This window comes from Haemaphysalis longicornis, unplaced genomic scaffold, assembly GCF_048455015.1.
Source record: "Haemaphysalis longicornis isolate Haplotype H1 unplaced genomic scaffold, Haemaphysalis longicornis Haplotype H1 scaffold_3, whole genome shotgun sequence".
NCBI lineage: Eukaryota > Metazoa > Arthropoda > Arachnida > Ixodida > Ixodidae > Haemaphysalis > Haemaphysalis longicornis.
This window is the reverse complement of record NW_027526335.1, coordinates 3,723,913-3,740,917: the sequence shown is the minus strand read 5'-3', so window position 1 is coordinate 3,740,917 and position 17,005 is coordinate 3,723,913. Positions and strand designations below refer to the sequence as shown.

Sequence of the window (17,005 nt, the reverse complement as noted above, 5' to 3'; positions counted from 1 at the left end):
CGCTCGGCCCGAAACAGGCCGCGTTGAACTGGTTCTGGGTGAAGTAGTCCTCCGTCAAGTTATCTGAACCTCTGCTACTTTATGAGGAAGTCTTGAATTTATTTTGAAGTTGATTGTACTGGCAAAATTTGCGAAGAAATAAAACGACTTGGAGCAAATTCGCATGCCTAAGAGGTACCTACGTATTTGTGCAAACACACTCGTTTCAACCTAAATCACTCTTGCAGCTCAAGACGGTGGTTTTCCATTTACAGCTGCACCCACCGTCACTAAACTACGGAAGTGTGAACAACAGTTGTTCTTTAAGTTGTGCGTCCCGTGCTCCACCGTAGACAGAGCTCAGGTGGAGACAGAGTTGCATAATACCGGGCAAGCTGCTTAACTGGGAACGTAACGGACAGTGAATTGCAATACAAAAAAAGGAGCAGCAAGAAATGTTGAAGTAACGCACGCAACCAACACGAGGCGCGAACCCTTAAAATGTGGGGGCCGGGCAACATCAAAAATATACAAATACAAAATAAAACAAGAACGTGCCCTTAAAAGCACGAAAACTTTGAAATGTCGCTTCTCATTATCGGGCACAGTCAATGCAAGTTAGAATACCGAGTAGAGAAAAATTTACACCATCTTCCCGCGAAGGGAACCATGGGGTAGATGCGACGCATCGGGGGTTTCCGTTGCGTTTCCGTTATGTTAGCGTGTCCATTGTTGTTGTGTGTGCATATTTTACGCAGCATGTTCACCCCCGATACGTCGCATCTACCCCATGGTTCCCCTCGCGAGAAGATGGTGTAAATTTTTTACGGTTGCACCGACCATCGCTATAGCAGGCCTGTTAGTCTACATTCAAATCATCGGTAGTCATCGGAGGATGTCATCGGCGGAGCGGCGGCGGAACGACTGAGCGTAGCGGCGCAGTTACCGCGTTTATATGTAGCGGAATGAGAGAGAGCAGCGCATAGCAGCGCATGCGCATGTGTTAACCGAGCGCAAGCTGCTCGCTAACCCGCACCCACGCACAGCTGGCACGGCGACGGAGCGAGCGCCGGCGAGCGCTAACACGCAGATGGCGCTGCGGTGAGAGCGGCGCTAGCGCTCAGCTGGCGCGGCGAGGAGAATGGGGGAGGGATGCGGACTACGCCGGACGACGCCGGAGGGACAAGGCGAGTGAAAGAGATGCGTCGCATCTAACAAAGTGCCTCGGACACGGCCAGAAGCGGACGAATGAAATCGTGTCAAGACAAAGTAAATCGCCACGCTGTAGTCAATTCTCTCACATATTTAAGGCCGGCGCAAAGTGGGCCGCAGGGATTTGTGTGGTTGCTAACAACGACATTGGCGAATCCCGATGCCGGAAGATAAGGAGAAGCCGCCGCCGCCGCTGCTACACTCTGACGCCCGCTAACCCCTGAAAGATCTGTGGTCTGACTCACAAGACTGCACAGTCATGTAATAATGAAATGCCAGCCCGAAACAATAAACCAGAACCTACAAAAAAGAATTCAGGGAAGCTTGCATTCACGCGCAAGACTTGAACGGCGAAGCTGTTGTAGGTGAGCATTGCCGGACACATAGCAGAGTTTCAGTGTCTTTGTTTATTTGCATAGTTGGAGTGCTAGTAATCGTCATGATATGCACCGAAGTCGTCGTCTATTTCCCGGCGAGTGGTGGATGCAAAGTCATCCTCAGCATTGCAAACTCCCACCAGATGAGCTGGCGAAGCTTGCACCAAGTAGCGCAAAGCTTGAACCATAGTGAAACTGCCGGATTTCTTTACACGCGAGCACTGAAGCACACATCACCACGCACTTGTACACGTTTGGAATTGTTTATTGAGATGTTCCGTCGTTCCTTTGCACTGTGCTAGCAGACGTCATCATCATATGCAGGGAGATCGTTGTGTTCCTCATGCCAAGCATAACATGCGCGCTAGCGCTTCACGACTGCACTCGAATTTTTTTTTCTTTTTGCTATAGCCACAGCGCAAATCGGAGACTCGGCGATCCCCACAAAGCATGCGCTCACGAGCGCTCCATGTTTTTTTTTTTTTTTTGCAACACCGAACTTAGGCTTGTACAACAGCTCCGCTGTTAATGAGAAGCATTGTTAGTGAAGTTCCAACAATGGGGTGCTATTATATATTTGGAAAACCACCTTTCCCAACTTTGTTACTGTAATTAAGCCACACGTCCATTTGACTTCCATGGAAGGAAATCGCGCTATGTGTGTGCCGTGGTTAATATTTTTGTGTTTGCATTTCATTTTTGCATGACTGTACATGTCTTGCATATTATAAGAGTATTTGGTGATTGGCCGGCGCCCATAAACGCTTGGTTCTAGATAATAGTCGAAACACCGGCCAATCGCACGCTAATCTCACGATATTTTACGTGCGAACAGCTTTGTTAATCTGGACGCAGCTCTCGCCCCTCCTTGTTCAACATTTGTATTCACCAACGCGACCGTCGCGTTTCGCCTCTTTCAGTATGCTGCTTCCGCTGATGTTGAAGGAGCGCGCGCGCGCGAGAGAGAGAGAGAGAGAGAGAGAGAGAGAGAGAGAGAGAGAGAGAGAGAGAGAGAGAGAGAGAGAGAGAGAGAGAGAGAGAGAGAGAGAGAGCTCTAATGAACACTGAAGAGGTTAGCCCCACAAAACGGCGTGGCTTGCTACTTCAGGTGGGGGTGAACATAGTGAGGAGAAAAAAGAAAGAAAAAGTAAAAGAAGTACGCAGCAACAATGAATAATAGGGAGAAGAAAATAAAACCGTAGAGAAAACTTATAGCACTAGGAGGAATAACAATCTTAGGATCCCAAGGTTAAAGAGCCTCGATTAATCCCGAGTCAGACAAAAAAGTTAAGAGAGCCTTTGTCCCTCGCGCCGCGTCAGCGTGATTTTGCCACGGACCAAGGAAGTGATGCAGCTCTAAAGAGTTTCCGCGTAACAGTCGCGCAAGAGTTCTTTTCACTGCTTCACGATGAGTTGTATGCTGCAGGCAATAACGCAAGACATGCCGTATGTATGCCGCAGTTACGCAAGACATGCCGTATCCCCCTTCTGTTTGCTTTTGTAGGCCCTGTGGAAACTGTAAATTGCACTTAGGATCGATCACGTGCAGAGGCAAGGGTATCCTAAGAAAGTCCTGCCAAGCTGGCAACTGCAGTATCCATCCTAGTGCATTCAAGGTCGTACTTTCGTCGTGTCTGAAATACGGGATTCCGATAGACAGAGGCAGATTGTGCGCCTCTTGCGCTGCTGCGTCAGAGACGACGTTCCCCTGGATGCCGGAATGACCTGGAAGCCATTGAAGCGAGATGCAGTGCCCGTCTCGTGTCCCAAGTGTGTGCAATGCGTGTAGATCGATCACGCACCAATTGGCTGCAGCGGTGGGGTGGCTTCATCAGTGTTTGCAGGGCAGGCCGTGAGTCGGTGAAGATCACCCATGGCTGAGCGGGAGCGGGACTATTGGCGATGTGAAGGAGTGCCGCCCTAACAGCAGTTAACTCAGTGAAGGTGGACGACGTCTTGTGACTGAGTTTCTCTTTCACAGTTATTCCCACCGACGGAATCAACACTCCAATATCTGACGAGTCAGACCTCACGGACACGTCTGTATACACGTGAACGTGGCCAAGATAACGCGAGCTGATATGCCCCAGCGTGAAGTATCGCAAAACTGGCTCAGGCAGAGATGATTTCTTGCCTATACCTGGTATGGTGAGGCATATATCCCATGGTGCAACTTTCCATGGTGGAAAGGCCGGCTTGATTGAGCGTTCGAAGTAGGCCGGTAGGAGGTTCCGTACACGAGGGGAAGACACCTGTGCTAGAGGATGGTCAGTACAACAGGTTTTGTGACGGAGGCTGGTGCTAAGAAACACTTGAGCTTGGAGTGTCTGGGCTGACATGCACCTTGCTTCGCAGAGATTTCCATTCGTGGATGTGCACCTTGGAAGGCTTAGGCCGATGCGCAGAACTTGAGCCTGTGCACACTCTAGCAGTCTGAAGTTTGTCTTAGACAAACTAGTCATCGCTGGGAGGCTGTACCGCAGAAGGCCTAGAAAAATGCCTTATGCAGGCGCAATAGTAAAGACACTGAGCAGCCCCGTGTTCTTCCTGTCAGCATCCGAAAAATGGGCCTAAATGAGTACAGGCGTTCTCTGGAGTGACGGATATGGTGGACAAAGGATAGTACTCTATCTAATGTTACTCCAAGAAATTTATGGTTATGAACGTAAGCTGTTTCTGTGTTATTTATGACCAGAGGATAGGGTGATACATCCCCCTCCTAAAGGCAACTGCGGCACACATTTCTGGTGAAATTAGCAATCCGCAGGTACTAAGGTACTTTTGCATTGCAAGAGAGCTTTCTGAAGTTAAGATCGTATATTTCTCCGGTTTTTGCCAGAAGCCCAGACACAAATATTGTCAGCGTAGAGAGATATGTTGACACCTTTGGGTAGTACTTTCATGATGCGGATGAAGCAAATGCTAAACAGGACAGGACTTCGAACTCCGCCCTCAGGGACGCCCTATGGGATCTCGTGCCGCCTTGTGTCGCCTTCATTGGTGGTCATATAGACATGCCTATTCTGCAAGTAGTCACAGAGCCGAGTGTGCATCCGCCCTCGTCATTTCCCTTCGAATAGCTTCATGAGCAACGCTCTCAAAAGCCGCCTTGATGTCTAGGAAGACAGCTACTGTGATATTTTTTGCAGCCTTTTGCCGATAAATATCCCTCACCAAAGCAATGACGTTGTCGACGCTACCTCTTCCTTCTCTAAACCCTGACAGCTCTGGGGGATACACTTCTCGGTTCTCAAGGTCCCGGCCAGACGAGTCGCTGCAGCATCATTTTCTCCATTACCTTCCCTATGCAGCTTACTGGAGCAATAGGGTGGTAAGAGATGATGTCAGTCGGTGGTTTCACTGGTTTGAGGACCGCTACTAGGCGACCGACTTTCCAGCTTGCTTTCACGCGGCCTGTCTGCCACGACTTGTTGTAGAAGGTAAGCAGTTGCCGGAGGGCGTTACTGCCGAGGTGTCGTTACAGCACCTGGCGAAGAAAGTAGGTTAACGGACGCTAACGCTGTGATTAGCTCGTGCACAGTGAACAATTCATCCATGAGCGTAGCATTCGTTGTGGAGAGCCAATCAGTCAGGACCTCTGAAATCACTGCAGAGCTCCGGGGAGCTGTAACCTTGGCGCGAAATTCGTCAGCTACGTTCAGTTCGCGACGGCAGTAAAATAATAGTTCGAAAGAGAAGCAATGTCGGCAGTGAACCACACGGGGATAGAAATACGCGGGAAAGGGGCGCGATGAACAGCATTTCCGAGAACTTTAACTTATTTTATAGCTTTGTTGCTGGAATATCCTGAAATCTAAATCGATCGACAGGCCTGCTGGTAGGTTACGCCAATTTATCTTTATTAGCATGAATAGTATATGACTATTTAATATTAAATTTGGGCCGGGTATAATAAAGTTCTACCTAGTGACGCCTGTAATGGCAGCGACAAAAGTAACATATATGACATACATTTCCGCGTTTTCGGCACCAGGACGGCAGTAATCCAAACTTATTTTTCGCCTTCGCCGGGGAAAATTTTACACCGGACCTTTATGACTTGCCGTAAAGAATAAATTCGCCAAATCTACGGTTGCACAACTAAAGAAAAAAAGGAATATGATTACATAAAGCGTTCGTTGACCCTCACAAGGCCACGTTGGTCTACACTGCCGTGACTACGTACACTGCCGCAGTAGTATTTTAAAATTTGTTAAAGCGCCGGTATTGTTAAACCTGGATGTAATGAAGTTGACGAAAGTTCGCAATTTTCCGTTACATCCAGGTTTTTGGTAAAGGCTCGGGTGAATGGAGCAGAAACAAAACCAAATGCTAGACATCTGGGAAGGTGCACTTTCACCTCAAGGATTCATTTCACAGGGAAAAACTGCGTGAGTTCCATCGGTTGCTTTCGCACGAGCTTCGGCCCTAAATGGCGCTCCAAAGAGGCAAGGTCACTGACCCCCGTATTTACAAGCGTAACTGAGGTACAACTCTTGCCGTATGCTATAAAAAAGCACCTGCGAACTTAATGTTCTTTTCTGCACCTTATGTATAACTTTTGCCTTATGCTAAAAAAAAAGTGTCGGCGAACTTAATGTTCTTTCCCGCGCTCAAAATTTGTTGAGAGGGTGCCAGCTGAGATACTGTACCGGGCGTCGACACTCTTCTTTCTCACCGGCGGATACGGCAATTGAAATTGTTAGCTGGTCTTGAAAAGGCCAAACTTCTCGTTTTCTGGCAGCAGAACTCATCACCGACGAGCCCGTACCACAGATAGCAGCACAGACGCACGACTGCACTCGGAAAGACAGGTCTATAACCCCAAAACTTACGTCTCGAACCGGCACCGCAATCACATGTGCAAGTGCAAACGCACGGTAGTTCCCGGTGCGGGCGAAAAAAACAAGTGAATCGTGCTGTGGCTCTTGCTACGGGATGTGGCGTCACGCTGCACAATCAAAACCAGCAGTGGCTGCTACATTAACCAGAAGATGACACTAGCCTCTCCGTTCATCGCCATCAAATCGTCATCATCATCACCATCACCATGGTAAATTTTGGCCTTCAGCAAAATAAGACATGTTCATAGCTACTGGCTCCATACATTAATGCTGTGTATTCTCTACATTAGTGCAATTCTTCTACCGATTTTTTAGTAAAAGGGATGAAAACAGTGACTCATCAGCTTAACGACTTCGTTACATCAGGGTTAACCACAGCACAGCTTCGTTACATAGAGGTCGCGAACACATGGGCTTCAATGGGGGTGACAAAGGGGAATAGAAAGAATTTCGTTAAATCCAGGAATTCGTTACATAGAGGCTCATTTCATCCAGGTTTAACTGTAATTCCTAGGAGCGAACACCAGAACACGAGTGAACTTGTCGAGGCTGCAACAATGTAGCAAGCAGAAGATAACCGCATTAGTGTGCCATCAATATAAATACAATTATGTACCGCTTTTTCTGTTGGAGAAATTAACATTCGTTTCGCAGAAGGAGATTGTATTCTTGAGGGGGCCATGCAGACATATTAAAAGCTTGTTTTAATCAATTCAATTAAATTCATTTTATTCACAAGGTACTACTGGTTGGTTGCCTGGGCTATAAGCTGTGGGGACAGCTTGACGGGGGCCCGACAGCCAGTACGAGGCAGCAAAGAACGATACACCAATCAGCACTGCGTATGCAATTGACAATTGGCATGCATGTTATACATAGGAGAAATGTAAAAGCGCTACAAGGATGTATGCCAATGTAACAGCAAAAAGCGACTCCAGATGAGAAAAGAAATGCAATTGAAATGCATAAGCAAAATACACAGCCATGCCCAACAGTGAAAGAAAAGTGCAAAAAGCAATAAAACTTTGTAAGCATTAAAACTACATTTTCACAAATATTTCCCGTAGTTCCTTTAAGGAAGGATTGCATAGTGTTCCAAAGTTATTCAATATATAAGGCAGGTTATGTTGCAGCATTTGTTTTTTGTACTCTGCGAAAACAAGGAATTTGCCAAATATCACTGTTTCGCTTGTTAACAGGATAGTTGCTGCGTTGTATTAAGGAAGAAGCTGTCAAAACTGTGTGAACGTCGGTGAAGACCTGGAAAATGATCGTAAGATACGGAAATTGTACATAATCTCAGCCATGACTATCTTATACGTGCGAAAGTGTTTTAGTGTAGGGGCCAAATAATCAAGACTACCCATGTGACGGACAGCCTTTTTCTGTAAAAGAAAAATCTTATTGATATTTGATTTAGTAATAGTTAGCCAGATTAAACTGCAACAGTTTACATGAGATGCGAACAACGCATTATAAATCTGTTGTTTGATTTTTGTTGGAAGTAGGGCACGACAACGTGACAAAGCGCCGGCTGCTGAAGACAGTCGTTTGCAAAGGTTCTCGACATGAGAATCCCTTGCAAGCGTCGAGGAAAAAGTTACAACTAAGGTTTTGCATTTTTCAACAATTTCAATTGCCTGCCCTGAACACGTAATAGGGACGTCTAACGTGACTATTTTATTTCTCCCTCGGAAAACCATTACCTTAGTTTTTGCTGGGTTAATACTAATGCGATGACATAAGGACCAGTGGATTAGTTCAGAAATCAGAATATTGCATTTTACCCCTAAATCGTTGCTGTCGGAACCTGAAAGTAAGATGGTACTGCCGTCCACGTAAATAATGAATTTCGGGGTTTCATCAATATTTACTATGCTATTTATATACATGTTGAACATAAGAGGGCCTAAAACATTTCCATGGGGAACACCTTTTGATATAGACAATAGCGAAGATCGATGCCAATGTGCACATACTAATATCTGTAGTCTAAATATGAGTTCGTCAAAGCTAGAGGTACACCAGGAACGCCTTGCAATGAAAGTTTTCTGGTTAAAATGGAATGATCAAGAGAATCAAAAGCTTTGCTAAAGTCAACGAACAAAGCAAGAGTAAAGAGTTTTTCTTATAATTTTAAAACGTTTTCTTTAAGGGTAAGCAAGGCTGATTCAGTAGATCGTCCCTTTCTAAACCCATGCTGCGCCTCTGACACAGCCCTCGTTTTACTAAGGAAACTGGTAAACCGCGAATGTAATATTTTTTCAAAACCCTTCAAAAAAATGGGTATGGCCTATATCGGCCGATAATTCGCTGCGACATTTTTATCTCCACCTTTAAACAGTACTGACACTCTCGATTTTTTTTATCGCTTTGGGTAAACACCTGTCTCCATGGCCAAATTAAATATGTGTGTAAGTACAGGGGTGATATATCCTAAGACATGTTTTATTGATGTAATTTGTAAGTTATCGATGTCCAGAGACTTACTATTGTTTAGCGATATGAATGTCCTGGAAATTTTTGTTTAATCGGTTGGTGCCAGAAAGAAACTTTCCGCACACTCAATCTGGTCTTCTTGGAATGAAAGATCAATACATGGCACAGGAATATTAATAAAATACCTATTGAAATGATTAGCTTGTTGTGCCCCAGAAAGACACTGGTTATCATGCAAAATTGGTTCTGGTAAGAAATTTTATTTTCTGTGGCTTAATACGTTGTTAAGGACTTTCCAAACAGCATCTGCGCGATTCAGCGTGATCCGCGAAAATTGTTGCTCGTAATAACCTTTATTTGCACGGCGAAGTTCAGAGTTAAGTTTGTTTTGTGCAGTTTTGAATTCTTTAAGCGCCTGCGTTTCACGCGTGCGTAGAAAAACGTGGTAAAGCTTATTCTTTTATATGCAAAGCATCTCTTAGTCGACCCTCCGTCGTCCGGCGTCCGCACCTCCCCCCTACACTATAAAAAAAAAGAAATAGTTAGCGGCGTCCGGTTTCGATCCCACGACTCTCTGGCCGCAACGTGTGGTACGTGGCGTTCTTCCCATTGCGCCACAAAACCGAGACAGGAGCGCGTACTACGAACGCCCCTTGTGTCCTTGACTCATTCAAACTACGTCAAGAAGCTACTGATACAACGAAGGCACACGAAGCTGAACGTCAACGGAAACGACGAACTGAAAACCTTAGAGGAGAATGTTGAATTTCCCGTGGGAAAGCTGTGGCGGGAAGCGCCATGCGCCTTGCAGCTCAACCAGAGAAGAGGACGAAGAGGGCGGGCACCGGGGTAGGAGCGTGAGCACGCAATAAAGACGAGAACCAGGATATGTTCGATCAGGAGAACCAGGATATGTTCCATTTCTCTGTCTCTACATGGGGGTTCACACTACGTTCCCATTCTTGCTCCGATAAATTTAACAACATAACAAAAACACAATGAAATCTACACGGAACCCTTATTATGCATCGCATACTCCTCCTGGTTCTCACGGGAAGATGGTGTAATTTTTCCTTTATCATTTTCATATGCACTGACGTGACCCATGGCTTCCTTATTCGTTTAGATGGCTTGAATGTTTTAAAGGCAAAGTGCATGGCATATACATTCGAAAATCTCTCAAGGAATGCTTCATAGGCTTCGTTTACACCATTTAGTTGAAATATACAGGACTAGTGATATGCATTGATGTCATGTTTAAAAGCTTCTACGGCTTCGTCAGACACGTGCTGGACAGTGATGGCGCCATGGTCATATTTGCTTCCTTTTGAAGTGTACAGTAAGAAAATGGGACAATGATCACTAATATCAGAGGCAATGGTTCCTGCATCCGAGATAACAGTTTCAATGTTTGTAATAAAAAAGTCTAATGCAGAAATTGATGAAACTGTAATGCGAGTGGGGGTTGAAATTACATTTGTGATACCACAAGAACTGAGCACTGAAGCAAAATTACGGGCATTAGGCGTATCGTCCAAGGTGTTTATATTATAATCACCACCACAAATAAGTCGGAACCGGTTCACACGGACATACTCAAGAAATTGTTCGTAGAAGTCTATGAAGTGCTTAAAATTGCCGCTTCGGGGTCGGTAAACAACACTGACAATGTTCATGCTCTCTTTCAAGGTTAAGATCTCGTAATCGTGACAGATACAGCAAAAATCAATCACTGTTTCATATTTCTGCATTTTATTTACAAAAACGGCCACACCGCCCCCCTTTTCGGTCACGTCGATTTAGAAAGAAGCTTGCGTAACCGTGGATACTAAGTCTATACCACCGTCCTGATACCACGTTTCTGTAAGCATCAGTGTGGTTACTTTGGAAGGAAACTGACCCAGTAAATTGATAATATCATCGTGCTTACTACATGCGGATCGAGTATTCACGTGTAAAACGAAGTACGCCGACGCAGACGGGGCTGGTACCGTTTGCGGCAAGACAAATTCATGATAATTCATTCTGGTTGTGTTCTTTCCAGTCGGGATGTTAACTTAGCTCAGATTATCTTTAATAGGTCATGTTCACACGAGATATGCATGGAAGCAGAGTCGTCAGTTTCGCGAGCGAATATTTTGCCACTGTGTGTCCAGACTGATTTCCTACTGCACTCATGCCTGCGCTTGTGGTCATGCCGAGAAGTTTCTTTTGAGCAGGACAAAGGTGTTCGTTTATATATATTAGATCTGTCGTGTGCAATCCAACGTCTTTGTTGTTCAGGCGTGCCTTTCTAGCTTTCCGGAGTGTTAAGTGGCGTCTAGCTCGAGATTTGAATTGAACAACTATGTTCGTTTTATCTGGGATGCGCGTCGGGACACGATGGCATGCATCGATATCTTGCTCCGTGATGGGTTCGTGAATAGCGTTACCTATCCTTGCAAGAAGATCAGCAACGTTCTCACCCTCTTCTTCGACAACACCCCTAATCTCAAGGGTTGCGTTGCGAGAATATTGTTCCATGTGAACCAGTCTTTCTCGAGTTCCTCATTCTTGTTTTTCAAAGTAAGGCACTTATTTTGAATACCTTCGCTCTCGATTTTTAGCTGAGCATTCCTCGAAATTTCGGTAGCAAGTTGTTTTTTCAGGTCGTCTATGGTCTCATGCGCATTCTCCAGGCTCTTTATCACCTCTTTCTATTCAATTCGCAGCTCACGAAATTCGTTACGCCTTTCCCTCTCGAAAAATCCTCTAGCGGTTTTCATTTCTTACCTTAGGTCCTCTTTAAGTTTTAGAAAATCATTATCCAAGTCCTCCTTCAGCTTTGCCAACTCCTTCGACATGGCTAAAACGGTAACAAATCAAGCCATGAACGACACGGCAGCAACTCGGCAGTAGCGACAAGGGTATTGGATTCAACAATGTCCACTTTGTACCAACCTGCAGCAAAACGCCGACAGGGCTAAGTTGCAGCCGAAAGACGCTCTTCGCCGATGCCAAGTGGAACCAGTCGCACACTGTAGCTCCTTTTGTAGCCGGGCCAGTTGACGTCACAGTGACGCTGCAGATAGCCGACGCCGCCGCTAGCAACGTTTTTGATACCGCGCGGTGCGAAACGATGCTCGTAGTGGCAGGCTGGGTCAGCTAGGCTCGTGGCCGGACCTTGGAAGCTGATTGCGGGAAAGGCAACCTGCAGCAAAACGCAGACAGGGCTAAGTTGCAGCCGAAGGACGCTCGTCGCCGCTGCCAAGTGGCGAAAGACTTGGTGTTTTATAGTGCCCCCAGCGCTTGTCCGGCAGCAAACAGTGCTTTATTCGTTGATGAATTAACCAAGTCAAGTTAAAATTTGAATTCTCCCGCCAAATCCTGTGGTTCGTGTCGTCTGCGACATAGGTCGGCGTACTCACTCGTGAGTACACTCATTTGTACTCATTTGTACTCAAACTCCCGAGTGAGTACGATGATGAGTGATCACACACTCAGAAAAAAACAGTGAGTACGATGACGAGTGAGTACAGTGGTAAGTCCTCTACACGTGAGTACAGTACTCATCAGTACACTACTCATGAGTATGAGTACTCAGGAGTACAATATTCATGAGTATGAGTACTCATGAGTACACAGTACTCATGAGTACACAATGCTCATGAGTACACAGTACTCATGAGTATACAGTATTCATGAGTACACAGCACTCATCAGCCCAATACTCATGAATACTGTTTCTGCGAGTGCTTGCACTTTTGAGTATATGCACTCCTGAGTACAGTAGTGCAAGCAAGAAAACGGACGACAAAAGCTGCCACCCGAAGACACGCAGAAAAACGCAGTTTACGGCCACAGCCGCACCGACAAGCCCCGAGCTCCCTTGAGCCCGACCCGGCCTGAGAACAACAGGAGACGCCAGACGCAACGCGAGTGCTTACGTTCCGTTTCGCTTTCTCACATGTACTTGCCTTCGCGTGGTAAGTCGCCCAACGACAGTACACCGCGTCAGACGTTTTCTTCCTCTGTCCTGATTTATATGTAACCTGTGTTTTTCTAATCAATTAAACAATTTATTTTTTCTACTTAGTCTTTCATTCGAGCTACGACCTAGCTAACAGTGCAGATAAGTTGATTATTCGTGAGTAATACAAATTGAGTACTCATGAGCACAGATTGAGTACTCATGAGTGCAGAATGAGTAGTACTCATGAGTAGTACTCATGAGCAGTAGTACTCATTGAGTACCCATGAATACAGATTGAGTACTCATGAGTACAGAGTGAGTACTCATGAGTACAGATTGAGTACGAATTCTCGTGAGGACAAACGAGTTTGAGTACAAGTGAGTACGATTACAAATGAGTATTTGATGAGTGAGTACGAGTGATTTTGTGAACAGACGAGCTTTTTGAGTCTGAGTTTGATTGAGTACAGCGTGAATGAAAAAAAATTGTGATTGAGTTTGAGTGAGTTCTTTCTGTTTTGCCGACATATGGTCTGCGATGACAACCAGGACCGGTGTTCAAGCGAACGTTAGCACGCTGCTTCGTCGGCAATGGATTGCGGAACGCCTTGTTTACCATCAGTCCTCCTGGATGGCGCTACCATACTGCGTAGGACCGCTGTCCGCCCTCGCTTTCTCTCTGACCGTATTTGAACCTGCTGCGTTTTTGTTACGGTTGGAAGTAATCGTTTCGTGAAAATGGGGTATGCTCGACAAACAGGATCACGTAAGACAATCTCGCTTACGCTGGTCGGCAATTGAGTGTCTTGTGAGACAACCCCGAAGCGCCGGACTGCTCTGTAGCGATAACAAGCATAATGCACGCAGTACCACCAGCAGTACGCACTGGTGCTTCTATGTTTAGGTGTACGTTCGTAACTTCCCTTGCTTACCCTACCATTCTTACAGCTATAAAATAAATATACATTACACTTAAGCGAAAATAGCTCATTCTCTAAGCTTATAAACCTAGAGAATCGTACAGCTGTCCATAATACTTCATAGCTTCTAGTGCGGGATATAAGCTAGTGGGTCGCGTGACCATTCTATTTCTTTTGTAAATATATAGCTAATTTGAGTGAATTTTGTGTTAACTGTGGTGTCAGCGTTATTCTAACGAGGCGATCTTTCGAAATAACCAAACTTGCATTTTGTCTGCATGCCGCTTTAATGACCGGAGCAGTACAGATGTAGCGAGGGCTCACCCCACCGAACCATGCCTTCGAGGTTTTCATTTGCGACCTTCCCTTTCTGCTGTCACGCGTGTTGTCAGTGTGGGTTTACATGTGAGCGTGAGGTATTTATTCTGCTACTTGTAATGAAGCGATTGCTTTGAAATCTGCGCCCATCTTGTGTACATTTCCCTTTTTGTGCTTCGTGTATTTATATGTGGGTACAGTTCAGTAGAAATGTGGCTAAGAACAATATCTGAAGTAGGATGCAGCATGAAAAACTGTATTAAAAACACAGCAGCGAGGTGTTTTCTAGTCATTCAACCGTCTTTTTTTTTATTTTGTCATGGGATCTGTAGTATGCATGGGTCCAAATGAAAATATCTCCGCACGTACGTTTATAGGCTGATCACGTCGTCCCCTTCTTTCTAGTCACCCTTAGTAGCGCTATCTGAGAACGCACAAATCAAGTCCTTTTCAAAGGTTACATTGAGGTGGGAGTACTCGCCCATGTTATCGATCCTGCAGGACGTTTTAATAGCCTGATAATGTTACAGATAGTATATTTTTAGCCTCTATAGCCGGTATTCAATGGCGTGGAACTCATGCAGGCAACCAAGTGTGCGCCGCCATATCTGTGGCCAAGCGTCTGTTGCTAGGCGACGTTGTGCGCACCGCCCGCAGATCAGGCACCCCTCTTCTCCTCCATGCAACCATGCGAGTGCGCCGTCACTCGTTACGTCGGGCTCCGCAGGATGGCGGTACTTGTCCATGCTAAGCACGACTGTGAAACACGTGACTGTGTTTCAGTCATGTGTTTGCGTTCAGTCATTGTTTGCACCCACACCGAACGCAAAGTATTGCCTCGAGTTCAATGTGAGTGGGATTAATAAAATCTCTGTTGACGCCACCGTTTAGAATCGGATTGGAACGGAGCAGATGACGCACGCCGGTGTTTTTTTTTTCTTCGGCGTGCGGCCGCAGTGGCCCAAGCCGCGCCGTGTCCGTGGCGCATCGGCCATGTCTGTGGCCGTTTTCAGTGTTGCCAAGCGAAGAAATTGAAATACCGCCTATAGGTTAAAAATTATCCACATGGTTCGAGTAATACTCTCCATTGCAGAGAGAAAAGTTATTGTAGGAGCGAGAAAATGGGACGTGATTTGGTTCCCCATTAATGGGTGAACTAAGGCTCCGGTATTGTGTGCGTTCACGCATAAATGCACGCGTCGAGGCTGTTGTCATTTTCCTGTTTGTACCAACGCTTTCCAAGGAACCGTTTACTCGGGAATAATTTTTCTGCGCATATTTTGCTGTTAGTACGCTTGCTGTGCCGTGCAGCGTGGCTGGCGCGCAATTCGTTCAGCCACGTCCGTTCAAAGTCAATCTAAGCGCGCCTGCCCACGAGCGCGCCTCCGTGACCTTGGCTCCCTCCTCTTTTCTCTCGCAGTTGGTTACACCATGAAAGATATCCGCTACCGGTGGTCGGACGGTGACACGTCCGTCCGAATCGCCAAGGAGGTAGAGTTGCCGCAGTTCAAGGTCCTCGGTCACGTCCAAAAAGCCAAAGAGGTTGCCCTCACGACAGGCAAGTCTCCCCAATCACAGCCCGCACTCCCTCCCGTGGCGGCGCACCGCCAATGCCCCTAGAGCACGCACTTCCGCAATTGGCACCAGCCCACGTAGAGACCCCCCTTCCCGCCACCTCATTTTCCACTCATTCCTTCCCGCGCCACCGGCGGTGGCATTAGGCCTCGCCTCGAGGCCGACGAGGCATCGCTCGCACACGCACCCAGCGCTTGCCTTCCCACGTGCATCGATCCACGCACTCATTTGTCCAGGCACATTCCCCGCTTATAAGCCCGAGGCCAGTCCAGGGCGCCTAGACCTGACGAGCTGCTCCGGTCAGCCTCTCCCTCGCCGTCGTGAAGTAGCCGCTCCTATGCGCCGCTTCAGCCTCGTAGCGTCTCGGCGCTGTTTATGGCCGGCCGGCCGGACTGGAAAGGTCGCTTGGAGCCCAGCTCAATTCCAGCCGGCCTTTTCGATCGACGTTCCCCAGCTCTTCAAGCAATCAATCCACCGGCGGGAGAGAGATTCAGCCCTGAATGCACCGCTCGTTAGTAGCCTAAGGTTTGTTTTGTGCCTTACTCGAGCGGCGAGCTTTGAAGCGGCTTAAAGCAGCTGCCCTCCGGCAGTAATTTACGGAATCAGCTTAGCGAATTCAGCAGCGCTGTGTTTTTTTTTTCTGTTCGTATTTCAGCTTCGAAAAGTAAGCTTCAGTACGGACAGACGGGCAGTTTTATGTTTATTTTGCAGAAGCGTATCGCGGTCATTACTATGTTCACCGAAAATAAATGGGAGAATACTTTTACTAAGCTCCTTATTCGCCGGGGAAATTGCAAAGCGGGAAATTATTTTCAGTACTAAGGATAGAATAAATTTTTATTATACTGAGCATTACATAAAAAAGGTACTTGAGAATTTCAAATGTTGGTATTATGCTTACAAGCGAAGAAATAAACAAGCTATTGTTCGATGATTCCAAACTCAAAAATGAATAATTCACTATAGAGATTATCTTGATGAATTCGCGAACTGTCTAGTTGTTCCCGTTAATCCCAATCTGCTGAAACCATCGTTCGCTTTCAGCCTGAAGCCAGGGATAAGCGATGTGCTGGATGCGTGTGCGAGCCTCATCACTTGAATGTGCATGCGTTCAGCTTCTCGTTCACTTTATTTTTTATGTCCTAGGTTGATGTTGCTTGAACTGACAAAACTAGGATTGTATAAAAGATGTACGAAAGCATTTCACAGCAGTGTCGGGCACGACTAATTTTAGCCTTCTTTGTAGCAAACAGTATAAACGGTTTGTCAGCAAAAGATCAGTTACGAGTAACTGTAGCAACACTTAATCACATCAAAATTGAATCTGTTGTGCGTTTGCGAAAGTAGACAATTCATCTTTTGGCCGTGTCACAAAACGGGCACCTACAG

The 17,005-nt window shown here is 46.2% G+C and overlaps 1 protein-coding gene across 5 annotated transcripts in view; it reads left to right on the top strand.

Moving 5' to 3' along the window:
- Rdl (Resistant to dieldrin) overlaps nt 1-17,005 on the top strand; it is a 354,036-nt gene that overhangs the window by 305,752 nt on the left and 31,279 nt on the right. For all 5 annotated transcript variants that reach the window (XM_077702173.1, XM_077702176.1, XM_077702174.1 and 2 more), the window contains exon 6: nt 15,462-15,599. In XM_077702173.1, the coding sequence (XP_077558299.1) occupies nt 15,462-15,599 (138 nt within the window). The remainder of the gene's footprint in view (nt 1-15,461; nt 15,600-17,005) is intronic.